Source organism: Bidens hawaiensis, unplaced genomic scaffold (assembly GCF_021521415.1).
Source record: "Bidens hawaiensis isolate Kalapana, Puna unplaced genomic scaffold, B.hawaiensis_p1.1 tig00020642_1, whole genome shotgun sequence".
NCBI classification, from domain to species: domain Eukaryota; kingdom Viridiplantae; phylum Streptophyta; class Magnoliopsida; order Asterales; family Asteraceae; genus Bidens; species Bidens hawaiensis.
The window spans coordinates 323187-343392 of NW_027493157.1; the positions used below are offsets into that span (position 1 = coordinate 323187).

Genomic DNA, 20206 nt, shown 5'->3' on the forward strand with positions numbered 1-20206 from the left:
CCATTTAGGAACGCACTTTTCACGTCTAACTGAAATACCTTCATCTTCTTATAAGCAGCAAATGCCAAAAACAATCTAATGGCTTCCAATCTTGCCACAGGAGCGAACACTTCATTATAATCAATCCCCTCTTGTTGATTAAAACCTTTAACGACTAGCCTCGCCTTGTTTCTTATAATAATCCCTTTCTCATCTCTCTTGCACTTAAAAACCCATTTTGTGCCTATCGCATGCACATGCTTCGGTTTTTCAACCAAAGTCCAAACTTCCATTTTCTTGAATTGAGCCAGCTCTTCTTGCATGGCCTCGACCCACGAGCTGTCCTTTAGAGCCATTTGGTAATTCTTTGGTTCAATCTGGCTGATAAAGCAGGTGTACAAGCATTCGTTGATTATGCCTGTCTCCTTAATGCTTGTGTAAACACAGGTGTGCTCATTCAAGCTACGTCTTGTTTATACACCGGAGGACACAACACCAATCACATTCTCCAAAGGGTGATCTTTATGAATTCTCGTGGTCGGAACAGAACCGACATGCAAATTTTCTTCCAAGTTAGAAGAGAGCTCGTCAATGGTTGTTTCTTGCTGAGAGTGAAACGGATTGAAAAATTCTTCTTCAGGAGAGGCAGCAGGGTATCGATAGCATTTGATGAGGAAGGTTGACATTTATCAAACAGCTGTCTTTGCACTAGATTTTCTTCATCAAGGATCATCTTCGTAGCAACTCTCTCTTCTTCTTCTGCACTATCCAAATACGGTATGTTAAAAGACTTAAAAAGTCTATCATAGTCGAAAAACTCAGCAGGTCCGTTGCTTGGTTTTGGCGGTTTGTAACTTGTGATATCGGTGTTACACACCACCTCAACCTTGTCGGTCGATGTATTAAAGACACGTTTGTTGGGAGTCCCAACAACATAACCGACTAAGATTCCTTCATCGGCTACTTCACCAAATTTAGAATTTGTCTTTAAAATCGAACAAGGGGACCCGAATGGTTCAAGACCACTCAAGTTGGGCTTCCTCCCATGCATAAGCTCATAACACGTTTTATTAAGTCTTTTAACAGTCAAGACTCTATTCAGGATATAACAGGCTGTAGCAACAGCTTCAGCCCAAAACACCACAGGAAGCTTCGAATCAGCCAGCATTGTTCTGGCTCCTTCAATTAACGTTCTGTTCTTCCTTTCAGCCACTCCATTCTGTTGCGGTGTATACGAAGCGCTGTATTGGTGTTCAATCCCTTTCTGAAGGCAGAAGATCTCCATCTCAAAATTTTTGAACTCAGTTCCATTGTCACTCCTGATGAACTTAACCCTTTTATCCATAACGTTCTCAACTTTGGTAATCAAATTCTTCACCATCTGAGCCGTTTCATCTTTTGATTTCAGGAAATATACCCACGAATATTGTGAGTAATCATCAGTGATCACCAAGCAATAAGAAGTACCTCCTAGACTTTTTGCATTCACGGGACCGAAGAGATCCATGTGAAGCAATTCTAGAGTACTGACAATAGAATTGACCTTCTTGGTGTGATGGGATTTCTTGTGCTGCTTTCCCTTCTTGCACGCTAGACATTTGTCTTCAAAGTTGAAACTTTTCAAGGGAACGCCCAGCACAAGTCCATTCTTGACAATGTGGTTCATCTTCCGAAGATGAATGTGCCCCATTCTCCTATGCCACAATTCGGACTCCGATTCGCTCGCTTTTGTCATAAGGCATGATTCTTCCGTGGCCATTTCAGTCGACCTCATATCCATAATATACGTATTCCTCTCACGTGGAGCCTTCATCACAATCCACTCCTCTGGTATCTGAAAACCAGGATGTAACACAATCGCCTCATTCTTTGTAAAATGTACGGTGTACTCCTTATCACAGATCTGCGACACACTCAGCAGATTGTGCTTCAATTCTTCGACAAAGTTTACTTTTTCTAAAGTCATCTTTCCATTAGACACCGTTCCCATTCCTGTAATCTTGCCTCCACTTTCTCCAGCAAAGCTCACTCTCCCTCCTTGAACAGGTTTCAAATCGTGTAACAAGTTTTTGTTACCCGTCATGTGCCGGGAACAGCCGCTATCCACAACCCATAGGTTGTTTGCAGCCCTGTTCAACTGTTCCTGCACGATAAAAGCAAAAGATTAGAATCTAGGGACCCAAGACCAATTGGTCTTGGATCTATACATCCCGAACCTTGGCTTTCCAAAGTTAGTCTCTGTATAATTCCTGTAAGTCCTATTAGGATACCTCCTTGTAGATTGATTGTGAGGCCTTCCAAACCTTTGTGAATTAAAAGAATTATAACTTACGGTTTGGTTATTAGCAGTGTAAAACTGAGATTTTTTTCTATGAAAACCTGAATTAGTCACATTTCTGAATTTTGAATGGTTTTCATTTTTAACAGTATTATAATTACCATTAGGCTTAGTCTCAGTTTTGGTATGCCTCACACCTCTGAATCGCTGCTTCAGAGGGCAATCTGCAACTAGGTGCCCTAATTGATTACACCTAAAACAACACCTATGTTCAACCTTTTTATCAACAGGTGTTTTAGATGTCGAGGCATTATTACCGCCCGTTTGTCTCACATAAGGTGGGACATACGGGTTTAGCGGAGAACTCTTTTTAGTTGTTTTATCTTTCTCTCCACTATCTGGCAATACCGCCTCCTCTTTTGCCTTACCAGGCTCGGATGACTTATCCGAACTTGATGAGACTGGACTCGGATCAGAAATTTTAACACTTGAAACAGGCGAACTTGTTTCGCCTCTACTAACATCTGGTTCTTTACTAGTTACTTTAATTGGAACTGTCTGAACAACCTCAAAGTCAACAGATTTCTGAACACTAGGATTAAAAGTGTAATTGTGATTATAAGGTGGTGGAACCTCATGATAACCAATTCCTCCCCTCTTAACAGAGGAACCTTGATCACTAACAAAGTGATCAAGAATAGCAGAGGAATTTCTGAACTGCTCAAGTTTTCTATTCAGTTCCACCACTTTCACCTGGTGATCAGCAATCTGTTTTTCTCTTTCAGCTATTAGCTTGGTTTTTTCTTCCAAAACTTCATAGCTTAGATCAATCACTTGTATTTTTTCAGCAAGTTTTGCTTTTAGACTTTTAATATCCTTTTCACAAGCTTTTATTTTAACTTTATAGCTATTTTCTCTTGCTTTAGTAAAGTGATGATCTTCTTTTAAAGTTTTAAACTCAGCATCCAAACCAACATACTGATCAGTTATAGTTGCTAATTGCTCAGACAAGTTTTCACATTTAGAACAAGTAGGTTTAGAACATACCTCGGAGAGCTGGTCTTTAACATCTGCCATGAGAGCTTTTTCTTCTCCGGTAACCTTCTCATTTCCTTCAGTTTCGACCTTCACCAAATTGGCCTGTTCGAAAGTTTCTTCAAAATGCAGGTTCCAGTTGTATTCACCATCTTCTCTGGAAATCATAGCACTATAATCTTTAGAACCCCCATTATGCTGTGTAGACTTGTCTTGACCACGTTCTACACGCTCATTTCTGCACTCCTTAGCAAAGTGGCCGTTTTGCTGACAGTTGTAGCATCTTACCTTCGTCTTGTCAAACCCTGGCCTTCCACCGACAAACTTTCTTCCAGTCTTTTTCATAAACCGTTTCACTCTTCTCACGATCATAGCCATCTGCCATTGCAGATCCATTTCTTCCAGATCATCAGCATCAATCTGGTCATAGTCTTCATCCAACATAGCTGGATCAACAATCTTCCCCTGAATGTAGTTCTCATAGGAAGCAATAAAAGAAGCATAGAGAGCAAACTGCTCTTCAGCAGATTTGACACTCAAAGGCATCTTAGAGTAGTTGTTGCTAGGAATACTTGGAGAGCAACTACTCTTGCTTGCTTGCGGTTTAGAAACACTAGATCCACCTGCTATAAAGCAAACATCACCATTCGTGTTGACTGACACATGCCCCTCATGTGAAGAGTTGGCACCCGACTCTCCCTTCGAGTAGTAGGCAGCTGATTCAGTCTTCGAACCTGAACTAGAGTTGACTTTAGCACCATACATATTTGGATCTTGAACCTGATCCGTAGGTGTCTCCTTTCTAACCATGTTAAGCTCAAAGGTTCGGAGCTTGTTGACTGCCGTTTCCAGATCATATTGGGGAAAGTCTTTGTCTTCCCTCATCAGCACCGTGTACATCTCCCATTTTGGTGGGAGAGCATCAAGAAGCTTCTCAACTATCTCTTCTTCTCGGTAAGAAATTGAATAGTTGCTCAGTTCAGTCATCAGATGATAATATCGGGTGATGATATCATCTAGAGATTCATTCTTCAAATACTTGAAGACTGAGAACTGGGTTTTGAGCAATTTGATCTTCGAAGCACGGATTCCCACATTTCCTTCAAACCGGTTCTCAAGAGCTTCCCAAAGCTCTCTTGCTGTCTTGTACTTTCTAAACGTATGAAGGATCTCTTGTGGAAGAGCCATAGTGATAGCAGCATGAGCCTTGCTCTCGGCCTCATACATCTTTTTCTCTTCATCTTCCATTTTGCTGTACTTCTTGATCTGATCACGACCTTCGTACTCCATAGTTGGTGGAATATAACCATCCTGGATGCATACCCACATTTTCGCATCCTGGTACTTGACATATTGTTCGAACTGATCCTTCCATGCAACGAAATCGGTTCCCTTCAGCAACCTTGGTGCTTTTGTAGCTGAGCCTGCTTCTACTTCCATCTTTACTAACTCAGAGATGTTAATTGATGACATCTTTCTCGAAAACTAAGAAACCCAAAAAAATCAAAAAAATTTCTTCTGAAAAGTACTGTATGAGAAGTTACGGATAACTTCGCTTAGACTTAACTTCGCTGGATCTTTCTTAAATTCGCGTGACTTGGCAAAGTTGAGTGTAACTTCGCTTAGGGTAAGCGAACTTAGGAAGTAGGCGAGGTTGTATAGAACTTCGCTTGAGTTAGGCGAACTTGAGAAGGTAGGCGAAGTTGTTGATAACTTCGCTTAACCTTATATCTTCGCCGAAACCCTACGAACAGTGACGGCAACTTCGCCTGATGAACACGAAGTTTCTGCAGATCTGATTTCTGGGCTTTTCGAGGTTTTTGATGGTGTAAAGGGTTGAATACGATGGTAGGAGGTAAGAATGACACAAAAACACAGAAAACACGTCCCGCGAATAGTCGAAACGGGACGATTTCTACACCCGCGTGAATATCCCGAACCACACAATCGAGCCGAAGCTCTGATACCAATTGTAGGTTCCCTGGATGGATCTGCACGGGATATCTCGATCTACGTAGGTGCGGAATCCCTGCGTAGGTCGTTACGAGCGTAGAAGACACGAATAGATCAAACACGATACGATAAACAAACACGTTATATTATAACCAAAACACGTGATACAATATCACTATTACAGACACGAACTCTCGTCCTCACGTTACAGCTCTCGTAACTTCGATAATGATCACACGAACTCTCTTTCTAAGCTAAGCCGTAACCTATATAAATACACGACAACTTCGCCTGGCATGTTCAGGCGAAGTTGTCCATAACTTCGCTTGACTAACAAGTTCGCCTAAACAGCGAACTTGTTAGTAACTTCGCTTAAGACATATAAAACATAATTAATCATTACAGACTCGATTACAGACACTAGACTATGAACTGCTGACATTATGCACCAACACTTAGATTCTTCATCACTGATCTCTTCTATTTCATGATCATCTTCATCACAAACTTCATCTATTATTGGTTCAGGTTTGTCTTTCAGCAGGAGTTGGCTTTTCTTCCACTGCTCCTGTCTTTGTTCTTCTTGAGCTCTTCTGGCGGCAGCCACAGTTTCTGGTCTAAACTCCTCCGGATGTAATAGAATGTCAAAATGTGTTCAAAGCATAACTAACTGAGCAATGAACTTTTCATACACTTTCCATGGCATTTTTAGCGACTCATCTCTTTCAGGTTCTTCTCTTAATCCCAAACCAAATTCTTGTTCTTTATCAGTTTCCATCTCAGTATTGACAGGTTCAGTTTCCATAAACTCTTCAGGCTCAGTTGTCACTGGTTCTTCAGTTGTGTCATGTTCTTGTTCATCAACCTTCAGATTTGCTCTTAGAGCATCCAGTGTGGCCTTAATTGCCTCATCTGCCTCTTTCATCCTTCTCTCATCCTCCTTTTCTTTCTTCTTCATGTTTATTAATGCTTCAAGCACTTCTTGAGGTATTTCCTCCTCATCTTCTCTATCCAGAAACTCCAAATCTTCATTCATTAATCTCATGGCAGTCTTTACATATTCAACTTCTGCTACGTCGGGATCAATTACATTTTCTCTGTACAGTATATCATCAGATTGAACTTTGTGTTGGGACAAGGGATGTAAGTCAACATCTGTAAAGGAAATCCCTTTCCCTTTTTCTTTCCTTTTCATCTTATCCTCTTCAGTTTCATCTTCACTTTCACTCTCCCCCTCATCACCAGATTCTCCATCTTCATATGCTTGATTTATCATGCTTAGTGCATCTGATGGTCCAACCTCCATAACTTCTTTATCAGAACTTTCATATAACTCTCCAATTATTTTTAAACCTTCTGCACATTCAATTTTCTCCCCCTGTTTTGGTGCATCTGAGGTCTTCTCAACCTCAGGCTGCCCCTCTAGGGTTTGAATTCTCATTAAAGCTTCATTCAACGCAGCCTCCAACCCTTTGTTCCGTGACTCCAAAACATCATTTTTCTCTTTCAACAAGATGTTTTCGAATTCCAGGTTCATGTTTTCATTTATAAGGTCAAAGATATCTGGATTGGATGGTGGAGTTTGTTGGGTAGGCTTTGGGGCAGGCTCAGAGAAAGGTTCTGATTCAGCTGTTTCAGGAGATGGTACTTTATAAGGTTCAGAAGATGGAATTGATTTGAGTTAGTGGGGTAGTGGTAGTAGTAGTTTGATCTTTTACTGGGGAAGATGGTGGTGTTGGAATGTATGTGGCTTGTGGTGTTGGAATGTGTGTGGCTTGAATAGGTTGGGATGGTTGAGGTGGTGAGGTATGAAGTGGATCTTGTAGTAGAGATGTAGGTGGTGTAGGGACATGAGTGTCATCAATTGGTTCAGCATCAGATAAGGCAGGTTCAGTTGTAGCTGGGGAGGAATAAACATTGTCAGTTACATCATTGAGGTCAATGGAGTCTGTGTCATCATTGTAAACTTCAGGTGGTGGTGAATCTGGTGGAGTTATCTTCTCAATGGTATCAGCAACATCTGATATAACATTTGCCACAAATACTTCGTCATCCATACCTTCTGCGGCTCCACCCTCAACTGGTTGGGTTGTTTCTTCATTTACCTCCAAACTTGGTTCTTCATTGCCCCCTTGATTTGCAGTAACATCCATCTCAGTGTCTCCACCCATTATCTCTGCATCATCTCCTTCATGAGCAATAAATTCAATTTGAGGCATAATTACATCTTGAGCATGTTCAACATTGACCATATCCATAGCATTATCATCATTCGGACCATCATCTCCTCCATCATTCTGATCATTTTCAACATCAGCACCATCATCATTTCCATCATCATCCTCTTCATCATCATTGTTCCTAGGGGTTCTAGGTACATTAATAGCTCCTAGTGCTAGCACAAGAAACCATGGGAGTACATCCCAATCATCATTATCTTCAGAGTTGCTCTTGGCATCTTTCATCCGTTTGCAGATGTTGGGATCTTGTAATCTTAATATCTGTCCTGTTCGTTGAAGATCCGGTAAAGCTCTGTTTATCAAAATTTGCAGGAAACGAGGATACATAAGAAACCTCTGATTTACTTCTTTCTCTGCACTTGACACTAACCCTTGGAAGATAAGTCTTGAAATGTTAAAGGGTTGTTGGTAGTGTATTGCCACAGTGAGAGTCCCGAGCTCTCTACTAAATAATGTCCAAGTCCCTCTCCTTGGAGATAAGGACTGGATGACGTGATGTATCAGAAAATGGTAGATTAGGGGAAAACTTCCCTTCTGCAATTAGCCCTCCTTCACACCTCCTTGGTATCCCATAGTCTCTTAAAAGACTCTCAATAATCTGGGGACAGAGTAGGATGGTTGAGCATCAAAATTGTCATTGAGTTCCAACGCAGCTCTAATAGAGGCTTCTGTTACTTCAATATCATTATTGAGGATAGAGGCCTCAATTCTCTTCCCGTTCACATCATTTACATAGGTCGCTGACCCCAAAAATCTGTAATATGGTTCCTGTAAATTATGGGGTTCTCAGTTAGTGCTACTCTTAAGTTGGAGTTTCTGAGAAAAGTAATCATGTTTTCCAACTCCATGTTCTCCTCGTCAAGCTCTAACTGAGCGCACATATTGTGCCTCTTCAAAGTCCACTCCTTCTTCCTGTAAGCATCCTAGAGCCACCAATATTGCTTTGTTCTTGATCACTATCCCCCTTTCATCTTTCTTGTTTCTGAACACCCATTTTGTTCCAATAGCATACTTGCCTCTAGGCTTGTCAACCAAGTCCCATACATGTAAGTCTCTGAATTGGGCTAACTCTTTCTGCATAGCTTCTACCCAGCTGTTGTCTTTCAAAGCTTGATTAATGTTCTTTGGTTCAACTTGGGATAAGAAGCAGGCATACAGACAGATGTTTGCCTTTTCAGAAGAGCTTCTAGTCACTCTTTCATGCAAGTCTCCTATTATATTTTCTGTAGGGTGATATCTTTCAACAGAGGTGGTCTGCACAACTTGTTGTGCAGACACTTCTGTCTCTAGATTGGTCATATTTAACTCAGCAGATTCATTTTCAATTCTCTCTTGAACTTCATCAGTTGCTTGAACTTGATTAATCTCTGATGATGATGCTTCATTTGACCCAAATTGTAGAGAGTCAAACAAAAACTGAAACCTATCTTCAAATTGATTTATCCTTTCAGACTGAACAGGTTGTTGACTTTGAATGGGTTCACTCTCTACTTCACTTGGACATTCATTAGAAACTTCAACTGCTGCAACTTGTTCGTTCAGATCAACTTCAGCAGTTTGTTAGTTGCTTCTTTCAAAATTAAATCCATTTGTTTCAGGAGCAACAAATGACCATAGCTTGTCCAGATCAACTTGTTTTTGTTTTCCCTTATCTTCAAGGGGCTTGTTCTGTACATGCTGTCATCCATATCTTCATTGTAGATTTTGAAAGATTTGATCATCTTTTCCAAGTCAAACAGCCATTTGGGACCTTCAACATTATTAAAGTGATTTTCATTGAATATTATATCTTAAGACTCAATGACCACCATGTGCTCCTTCACATAGACTCTATAAGCCTTTCAATGAGATGAGTATCCCATAAAGAAACATTCCAGAGATTTTGACTGGAATTTGTTTAGATAGTCCTTTGTATTCAACAGTGAGCATCTGCATCCAAAAGGCTTCAAGAACTTCACATAGGGTTTTCTTTTGAAGATAACCTCATATGGAGTCTTGTTTTGAGCCTTATTTAGTAGAACCCTGTTCTGCACATAACATGCAGTGTTGATTTCTTCTATCAAAAAAGTGACCGGCAGTTTTGCATCAGCAATCATAGTCCTTGGAGCTTCAATCAAGGTTCTGTTTCTTCTTTCTGCAACACCATTCTGTTCAGGAGTTCTAGGTGCACTGTATTGTTAAATATCCCCTTCGAAGTGCAGAATTCTTCCATTGTTCCATTCTTGAATTCTGTCCCATTGTCACTTCTAATGACTTTGACCTTCCTTTCAAGCTGATTTTCCATCTTTAACACATAGGATCTGATCAATTCTGGGGTTTCATCCTTGCTGCCCATGAAGTATACCCAAGTAAACCTTGAATAATCATTAGTGATCACTAGGAAATATCTCTTCTTTCCAATACTTGGAACGTTTACAGGACCAAATAGATCCATGTGTAACAGTTCCAAGACCTCATCAATGGTGTTTATCATTTTGCCCTTATGTGAGGATTTATGTTGTTTCCCTTTGAGGCAAGATGTGCATTTTTCTTCTAGTTTGAACTCTCTTGTGGGAAGGCCTGCAACATGTTCACCCTTCACTAGTTTGTTCATGTTCTTCAAGTTTACATGACACATTTTTCTATGCCACAGTTTGGTCTCATTTTCAGTAGCTTTGGAAACAAAGCATGAACCACCTCTAGATGTAGCAGTGTTCATTCTTAGCTCATAGAGGTTGCCATTTCTTGGAGCCATCATCATAATCATCTCAGTTGGAATCACAAACTCAGGCTTCAAAATCAGGCAGTGTTCATCATTGAAGGCCACCTTGTACCCTTTATCACAAACTTGAGAAATGTTGAGTAGATTGTATTGTAGTCCTTCAACATGCAACACATTCTCAAAGGATACTTTGCCATTGGAGAGTGTTCCTCTTCCAACAATCTTCCCTCCATTTTCATCACTCCCAAAAGCAACTGGCCCTTCATATTTTCTTTCATGGTTGATGAGAACTCCTTTGTCACAGGTCATGTGCCTGGAACATCCACTGTCCATGTACCATAAGTCATTACTGTTTAAGGACTGTTCTTGCGCATTTGAAGATTCAGGCTTGTCAGGACCGTGAGTCGGGTGAAACCTTAGAAAATGTTGACAAGAACACACCAACTCAATAACCCAAAGGCCTATTGAATATCCGGGCGGAATCAGGATATCCAACAAGTGGGAACGAAGGAGTGAAAATAACAAACACGAAACGATAATAAGTAATCAATAAAAGCACATTCAAAGACAAAGATTCACTGTATTAAATGAGTCATTAATGAAACAGTGAAAGGAATGTCTAGGGTTTCATGTGTGACGGCGGCGGCGGCAGTACGAGGAAACAAATAGAATATTATTTTTGAATGTTTCTCGTATTCTGTGCGTCCTTATCTGTATCCGTCTCATCTGTCCTAAATGGAAACCTAGGACCCTATTTATAGACCCTGACATTACTTATAGAAGTTCCTAATCATTACATAATGAAATACAAAATAATACAGGTGTTAAGTCCTCGAGCAAGGTAGCAATCTTTCTCGAGCAGACTCACTATGCTAGGTATGCTCGATGAATGTCCTCGAGCATACTTTACTTAGAATATCATCAGTGAAGATATTCCCCTCCAGCAAGCTTCATTCCTCTTTACTAATTCATGCTTTGGTCGAACTAGTCCATCTAGCAAGCTCATTCTTCTTGATGTCTTCAGTCTTCTTATTCAGCAATCTTTAGCATGCCCGGATGTAAATCTTCCTCGGGGAACTGAACTGTGCTCGAAGTCCTTGCTTTGATCACATGACATCTTCTTATTGCATCCATGCCTGTCTCCATGTGCTCGATCATCCTGTGCTCGTAACACTTGGTTAAATCTTGTATGATCAAGCTGTTTGCTCGATTGGCAATCCATGCTAGATAGAAGAACACTCTTGCTCGTTGAAGTGTAGCTTGCTCGAAGCCTTACCACTTAGAAGAATTAACCATTTAAGGTTCTGAAGACCTTGCTCGAAGTAGTAAACCATGCTCGATCGTCTAGGCTTGCTCGAAGTCCATACTTGGCCGTTTTCTGAGGAGGTTGAGAAGATTCCAATCTTCCTTATTAAAAATCCGACTCAACACTTATTGTTACAAAATGTTAATTTCTTTAATAAAAACTAAGGTATACATTGAGCATAATTATATTTTAGGTATTAAATTGTTGTAAACGGGCATAATTATAATATCTTCAAATATATTGAAAATGTGGTAACTTATGGGTCAAACTATTTCACCCATGACCCATGGATAGCATGGATTAAAGAGAACAGAGATTAAAAGATTTATACTATGATTGAATGTGGTTAGGACAACTAAGGATCATTATTTTTGTTTATTAGTATAGTAAGATATATTGAAAATGTGGTAACTTATGGGTCAAACTACTTCACCCATGACCCATAGCATGGATTAAAGAGAAGAGAGATTAAAAGATTTATGCTAGGATTGAATGTGGTTAGGACAAGTAAGCATCGTTATTTTTTGTTTATTAGTAAAGTAAGATAAGATAAGATTTAACTAAGGTGCTGTTTGTTTTTTGAAGACAAAAACTATCTGCAATCTGATTTCATCTGATTTCATGTCTGCAACTGAATATGTGGTCTAAAGGTCTGCAATTTGAAAATATAATACTGTTTGTTTTATAAACTGGGTATCGTCTGCATAAGCTGAAAAATTAGTTACCTATCATACATATTATAGCAGATAGAAGTCATTTAACGTCAGTAGACTAGTAAAATAGTTGGTGGTGGGCGGTGGACGGTGGTGGTGGCGGACGGTGGGTGGTGGTGGTGATGGACGGTGATGGTGGTGGGTGGTGGACGGTGGCGGACGGTGGGTGGTGGTAGTGGACGATGGTTGTGGCTGACAGGTGGGTGGTGGTGGTGGCGGTGATGGACGGTGGTGGTGGGTGGTGGACGGTGTTGGTGGCGGATGGTATGTGGTGGTGGTGGGTGGTGGTGGCGGACGATGGGTGGTGTAGTGGACGATGGTTGTGCCCGATGGATGGGTGGTGGTGGTGGTGATGGATGGTGGTAGTGGTAGTGGTGGGTGGTGGATGGTGGTGGTGGTGGTGGGTGGTGGTAGTGAACGGTGGTTGTGGCGGACGGTGGGTGGTGGTGGTGATGGACGGTGGTGGTGGCGGACGGTGGGTGGTGGTGGTGGTGGCGGCGCACGATGGGTGGTGGTGTTGGACATTGGGTGTTCGTAGGATGTTAAGAAGTGTGAAGAAGTTAAACAATAACTTCTTTTTTAAGACCATAAAAGTAATTTGCAGATCTTACTTAAAAAAAAACAAACAGTCTTCAGAAGCTTATGTCTGCGCACCCGTAGATATAAGACTCCTGCAGATGTTTTAAGCAAAAACAAACACCACCTAAATGTATGTAACCTCCAATAGCATATTCAGAACAAAAGATTGTGGTTTTGTTCTTCAAAAACAAAAAAATAACTTGTTTTTTTAAGGGATATTGGTTTTTAATATTCCTAACTTTCACTCGTTGGTTAATATCACTCTTAACTTTTGATTTGTTACCCATCACTCTCCAATTTCACTCTATTTGTTTCTGGCAATCCCAAACTTGACGAACCTTAACTTCATTAGTATTCTTGCTGTCATGGCATTATTTAATAATAAGAAGAAGATTTGTGGGACATACACCACCATATCATCCTCCTACATAAAAGCCTAACCTCCTCATTTTAGCACCGTGTCAAATATATTACTCTATTTTTTTTTGTTGTCATAACAAGGTTGCTGACAAATTTTTTATGTTTAACTCGGAGTTCGTTTTTTTGTTTTTTTTTTTAATTTATTGAAGTTTTGAAAGTTTGCATTTGTTTGTATTCTCGAAAATCACTAGATTTCAATTTTTTATTAATAAAATCCCATTTAGAAAATTTGAATTTGAAACTTTCACAATAGCATGTTTTTTTTTGTTTTTAAATTATTAAAATTTAGAAAATTACATTTGTTTGTTTTCTCGAGAAGCACTAAATTTCAAAATTTTGTATTAAAGAAAATTCTAATTAGAGAGATTGAAAGTTTCAAAATAACATGTTTTTTTCCCCTAAAATTATTCTAATTTAGAAAAAAACAAAATTATAGAAATTGTCCTTTATCTTTCACCCAAATTTCACTCGTGGTCCCTAATTTTCAAAATTGATTTTTTTGTCCTTTACATTTCAAAATCCAACAGCGTTTGTATTTTTCGCTAACTCGGTTAGATTTTCTCATTAAGTCAGGTCATGTTCAATTTACCTATTTAATTAAAAATGTTTTAATAAATAAAAAAACAAAACGTCTCTCTCTCTCTCGTCTGCATCACCCCCAACCCCACACCACCACTGCCACAAACAAACAGAACCCACCACCGCCGTGAAACAACCATCGCCGTGAAATACGATGTGGCTGGAAGACAGTGAACGATGGGTAATTAAGTATTAGAAAGAGTAACCTATCGAATCCATATCCCATTAGAAACTCCGACATCGTCGCCGGTAACGGCTGTAGACCGGAGCTTGCTCCGTCGTCGTAATACAGCTCGAATCCTCTATCTACGCCGCCGCCACGTAGGACAATTGCCGGATTAAACGGTTACCGGTCGACGTTGTTTCGAAAATATATTAAAGTACTCAAACATCAATTAACTAAATTTTATGTTCTAACCCTAGTGATGATCGGTTATAGCTACTAAACTTTATGTTATTTTGGTAAATAAGCATATGATTAGTACATAAGGTGAAAGTTGAGTGATTTAATCGAGACGCATAAATTGTATGAGTAACCTAATTAAAACAAAAAAAAAATTTAGAGAAACCTAATTAATACAATATTGAAAGTTTTTTTACCATTACATAAAGTTTTTTATTTTTCTAATAACATCATCACTTCATACCATCAATGAAAAGAAGAATTTATTAATTCTAAAAGAGAATAGCAAAAGTGAAGCAAAAACCGAATACAAAGTAACCAACGCTTTCACATTTGGAGAAACCAGATAGCCGGTTCGAACCCTGTTCCTTCAACCGAATTCCGTCCTTTCATTTAACGGGCTCGGGCCGTTTTCGCCATCGAATAAAATCATGGATTCTCAAGTAAGCAAGGTGGGCCCAAAACAGTTGTAGAATGTTAATGGGCCGATGCTATGACACTAAATGGGCTATAAAATTCAATTCGGAAACAAGTTGTATTGGGTATCCGTATTCGTCTCAGTGAGACATTTTGTCAAACACGTTGTGGGTGTGTAAACTGTAAACAAACATATCTATCCATCTCTGGTTGGTGGACACGATCCAGATTCAATAACTTAATTGAAATACACCAAACGAAACGAAACGACAAACAAATCGATCATCAGTTCTCCATGTTCTGGCCAGTTAGTTCAGCACCAATACCGGAGGATTAATTTATTATTTATTAATTCACTGACTCGGATACGCTACGCTGTAATCCACTCCAACAAGAAGCTTCTTCTTTCGTTCATTATTGAGGATTTGAATACTGGGTGAATGCATGAGAAACACGAAGATTCAAAACCGGAAATGGCTCGAGAGTTGTGGAATCTGCGATTTGTTATTGTGTTTTTGATCGGTTTGGTTATTGTGTTTCTTACCTTCTCACCGTTCTCTCAACAGGTAATTGCTTGAACTGAGTTAGGTTTGGATTATATTGATTATTTTTCGAGCTATTTAGGGCACAAGTTGTCTTTAGATTCAGTTTTTTGATCTCAATTAGGATAATGATACAACATTAGGGTTTACAGTTAGGATTGTTTCTGAAGGGTTGGGTTAATATACATAGTCTTTGGAAGGGTGTCAAACGGACTCCGATTGAACTCAAACTAGCGGCATTGGAGCTGCCTCGTCAAACTCTACAATACTAGATTTTAGGTTTTTGCTTTTCGATTCCTAGCTTGTAGATTTAGAATTTATGTTCGGATCATGTGTCCTTTGATGCGTCATTGGGTTTTTTGTTTATTTTCGTCATTGTGTCTGTTTCCCTCACCATTGTGTTATACTAACCAACATTGTGTTATAATTTGCAATCCATTGTGTATTTGTACCCTTTCTAGATTTAGAAGACTGTCTGTTTCTGATATATAAATTATTATGACTGCTTTCAGGATTATTGTCAATTTCTAGCTTTCTCCTTTAGCTTCATAGTTTTAACACTCACAAAACTTTTGACTGTTTCTTTTGACAATTTTGTGTTTTCACTTTGATATTACTATTAGTATGGGATTATATAAATTTTGCATGATATTAATATTACCACTATCCCACCGTGATAACCTGTAGCTCAAATAGCGTCCCTTGATCGCTATTTGATTTTGGACCGCTTTAACTGCATAGAACATAATATTTGTTAACTTTCTTTTACGGGTGACTTATAATTATATAGGAGGAAGATACAGTGGAGGAGGTGCATAAAATTACACACAGAGTATTCTTGGATGTGGATGTTGATAAGCAACGTTTAGGTATTGTTCTTTGTGTCTATATACAGTTGATGTTGTATTTTGACTAATGTACCCATCGTATACATTTTTCATTATATTATATTCGTGTATGTTATGTTCTAACCTTATATACTTATACTGTAGGAAGAATTGTTATCGGGTTGTATGGTGATGTTGTGCCAAAAACTGTTGGTAAGCTTTTAACCTTTTCTTTTCTTTTTTGTAATGTTAATGGTGCATTTTGCTTCTTCTTCTTGACCCCAAAATATTATTCATTTTAACTTATTCTTCATTGTTTTCATCTTTGCAGAAAATTTCCGTGCCCTCTGCACAGGTAACTATGGTTCCAACTTCTGTTAGATTTATAAGATTTTATTTATGAGAAAAAACCATCAAAGTTGCTATTAGTTTGATTTAAAGTAACCAACTTCTTAAAAGATTGATTTGAGGTAAATCTAAGTATCTAACGCAGTAACACCACAGCCGGCCAATTTTAATGTGTGACTGTTAATGTTTTTTATGTGATGCTTGAAAACCAAACTGGTTTATCTTAGTGATTACCTTAAGTCAAATGTTTAAACTTTGATGGTTGTTTCAGGCCAAACATAAGTCTGTTACCCAAAACATAACGACCAAAGTTCGCAACTCCTTTATGCGTATGGCCCTTTATCTTGAAAATTGATTTTGATATTGCCACATTTTGCTTTTTAATTGTAAACATTTTCACAAAATACTGAAAACATTGTGACTTCAAGTTCCAATAACAAAGTTAAATCCACGTCCAAACACCCTATATATAGAAAGTTATTTTTTGTATTTACATTTTCTAACTTTTTGTTTTTACCAGGCGAATTGGGAAAAAGTGCAAGTGGTAAACTGCTACATTATAAAGGGACACCATTCCATCGTATAATACCGGGGTTTATGATTCAAGGTGGAGATATTGTCTGTCATGATGGGCGTGGGAATGTATCCATATATGGTGGACCATTTCGTGATGAAAATTTCAAAATTAAGCAGTCACATCCAGGTTTTTGATTTATTATTATTTTTTTTTTACTGTTCTCTACATTTTTAAACTTTTGAATGATATATGTTAGATTATTCTGAAGCTATGCTTTTTTGCAGGTATGGTGGCTATGGTAAATTCAGGACCAGATTCCAATGGCTCACAATTCTTTATCACCACAGTTAAGGCCTACTGGTAAGTTTTTTGAGCTTGTACCCGAGTTTACATTTTTCACATAAATGGTTTGACATCGCCATTTCTATTTTCTGCTTTTAGCAATTTGTTAAAAGTCATGTGGTGCAAGTGAATTAATCTGGTTGTTGAAACTTCATGCGTTAGAAGTCCCAGGCCAAGTGGCCAACTATGTAGATTCTTAACATATAATTCATCCATCCCATTAAAATTGTAAACCATGAAAGGTATTAGTATTAGTCAAAATTTATTTATGCTATGTGCTGACACATTCTTTAAAAAAGAGCTTCTATATAATTTTAATGCCTAAAAAGTAAGAGTTTGTGGCCAAATTAATACCAATAAGTAAATTGGCAATGAGCCATGTACGGAACGGGTTTTGGTTATTCCAGTCCCATGCATGGTCTCATACTTGTCTAATATACTCATTTCTGGTCTTATTTGGTTAAAAATTTACCTGTTGCAATGCCCATACCCGAAAACCAGTTTTAAACTCACCTTAAAAACTGGCTTGAAATATTAAACACTCAACCACACTTCTGACAGTTCTATAAATGATTTCAACAAATTTCAACACTATTTATTATATTTTTTAAAATTATATAATATAATAATATGTTCGGTTACGTTGCGGGTAAATGGGTCCGGTTTATCAGGCAGGTATCATCTACAATACCATACCTGTTTCAAACCCGCGGATATTTTTATAGACTAATCTCGTACGCATTCGTCCCAAATGTGGATTTCGGGTTGGGTTCAGTTTTTCCTTTTCCCATTCAAAAAGCAGATTGTTATAATTTTGACAAGACCTTACTCTAATCAAGTGTGTAAATGAGCTGATATGTAACTTCCAAAAGTCGAGCTCAGCTCGTTTATTATTTTTAATTTGTTTATATACATTTATAATTATTTTTATGCGTGTTTATAGTTGTTATTTTATATTTAAAGATAATATATATTATTACATTACTATCATAAATTTATCATATATTAATTATTATTATGCAAATATATATTAAATATATTAAATAACTGTTATATAATAATAGGAACGTTTATGTTTGCGATCCTAATCTAGCTTGATAAGTGAAACTCGGGCTCGGGCTCGTTTTTAAACAAGCTTTATTATTAGGCTTGAGCTTGAGCTTGAGCTCATTTAAGCTTGGCTCGATTCAAGCTTCTAGCGAGACGGTCTTGTCTTGAGTAGCTTACGAGTGGCTTGGCTCGGCTCATTTACACCCCTAGTGTAATGTATATCTTTTCAGGAAAATCAGCCTTCAAGAACAGTTAATATCTACATTTCCAATATGACATTGATTTCTTTCTCCAGGTTGGATGGAGAACATGTTGTGTTTGGCAAAGTGATAGAAGGGATGGATAATGTGTATACCATAGAAGGAAGTGCAGGCACTTATAGTGGCAAACCTCGCAAAAAAGTAGTCATCGCTAATTCCGGTGAAATCCCAAAAAGCGAATGGAATGTTGAAACACGAAGCACGACAAGTGAATCGTGACAGTTACATGACACATTTTTCCCATTATAATTGTGTTTCTTGGGGCTTTACTTTATAGATAGCTTTCATGTTTTTATATAATCTCAATCTACATTTTTTCTTGATGATGATGTCTTATAGTACAGTCATTAGAACCTTTTGACAAGTGCATCATTCATCTTTGCACTTTATTATTACTCATACATGTTTATTTTGTAGTAAATTGAGGGTTATAAGTATTGTTTTTATATGTATAATAAATAAAAAAAACAGGTAACTGAGCGGCCCGATCATAGACTATGGCACACATAAACTTTACTATCAAAATTGTAAATATTATTTGCGGGCCATTTTAAGATTCAGCCTGAGTACAGAACAGTCTGCATTTGATTATTGAAATCGACTTCAAACATAAACCTAGGTTAAAAAGGAGTTACCAGAAAACATATTATTAACCAAACAAATTCCTAACTAATTGCAATTGGATCATGGTCGCCAGTCTACAAGACAAACGCTGTTGACCACACTAGAAATGGGTTCTTTCTGTGACCGTCATCTGGCGTAAGAATTGGTGTTCCTTCGTCTAGGTAAAATGAAGGTAAAGTACCCAGGTGTTAGTTATTGAATGCCTTATTTTACTTTGTCGTGGAGTATTTATGGTGGATGAATTAGGGTTGATGTCATTATCACATGGCAGTGTGCCTGTGTAAACAGTGTAACCATTTCTGATAGTGACATGTTGAATTCTATTGGCTAACTTCCGTTTATGATGGTGACATGTTGACTTCTATCGGCTAACTTGAGCATTCCTTTTGCCATGTGGATCTTCCTTGCTATGTAGGTGTAACGGAATTTGTGGATTAGGTCGGGTACTTGGGGTCTGTGGGTTGAGTTCGGGTCATACCTCTACACTAGGTAATATAAAATATGACGTGTTTAAGAGCTATAAAGCAAGGGCCTTTTTGTCCAACCTTCAAGGTTGGCCTTACCTTGGGTTATCTAAAAGATGAGCCTGAGAAGATAATCGTGGCGTGGTCATGTAAACTGACTTCAGATATATCCTTAATTCCAAACACTAGGAGTCAACATGATGAGTTTTAAGTAGGTTCCATTAGAAAGATGTCAAACGCACATGTAACAGGCATGGCATCGGTGTTGATTTGGTGGTGTTGGTTCATCTCCATGAGGGATGTCTCTTTTACCTCTTCTTTCATTTGTTAAATGTCTCTTTGTGACTTGGATTTTAATGTTTGTAAACTATATGGAGAGTGTGTTTGGTGTACAATGCTCATGCTTAATATCAGAAAACTGTTTAAAAAAACATGGCTCTTTTTATTTTCTTTTGTGATTTTATCCATTTAGTCAGGTTGTTTTTCACATGATAAAACATTTAACTTGATAAAAATTAAGGAAACTGTGCATTTAGTTTTTACATCATTGCATCCATCAACTTAGTTTAAAGAGTTTATTGAAACATTTTTATAATCTAAGTTATTCAGTCAAGTGAAACAACTTTTAG

General features: G+C 38.3%; 1 protein-coding gene across 1 annotated transcript; it reads left to right on the forward strand.

Moving 5' to 3' along the window:
- Positions 1–15043: 15043 nt before the first annotated feature.
- On the forward strand, positions 15044–18771 carry LOC143561211 (peptidyl-prolyl cis-trans isomerase CYP21-1-like). The gene is made up of 7 exons (XM_077049339.1): positions 15044–15169; positions 15936–16014; positions 16138–16185; positions 16304–16327; positions 16841–17023; positions 17122–17197; positions 18525–18771. Exons 1-7 carry the CDS (start codon positions 15044–15046, stop codon positions 18706–18708), a joined length of 720 nt encoding a protein of 239 aa, XP_076905454.1. The 3' UTR covers positions 18709–18771.
- Positions 18772–20206: the final 1435 nt, after the last annotated feature.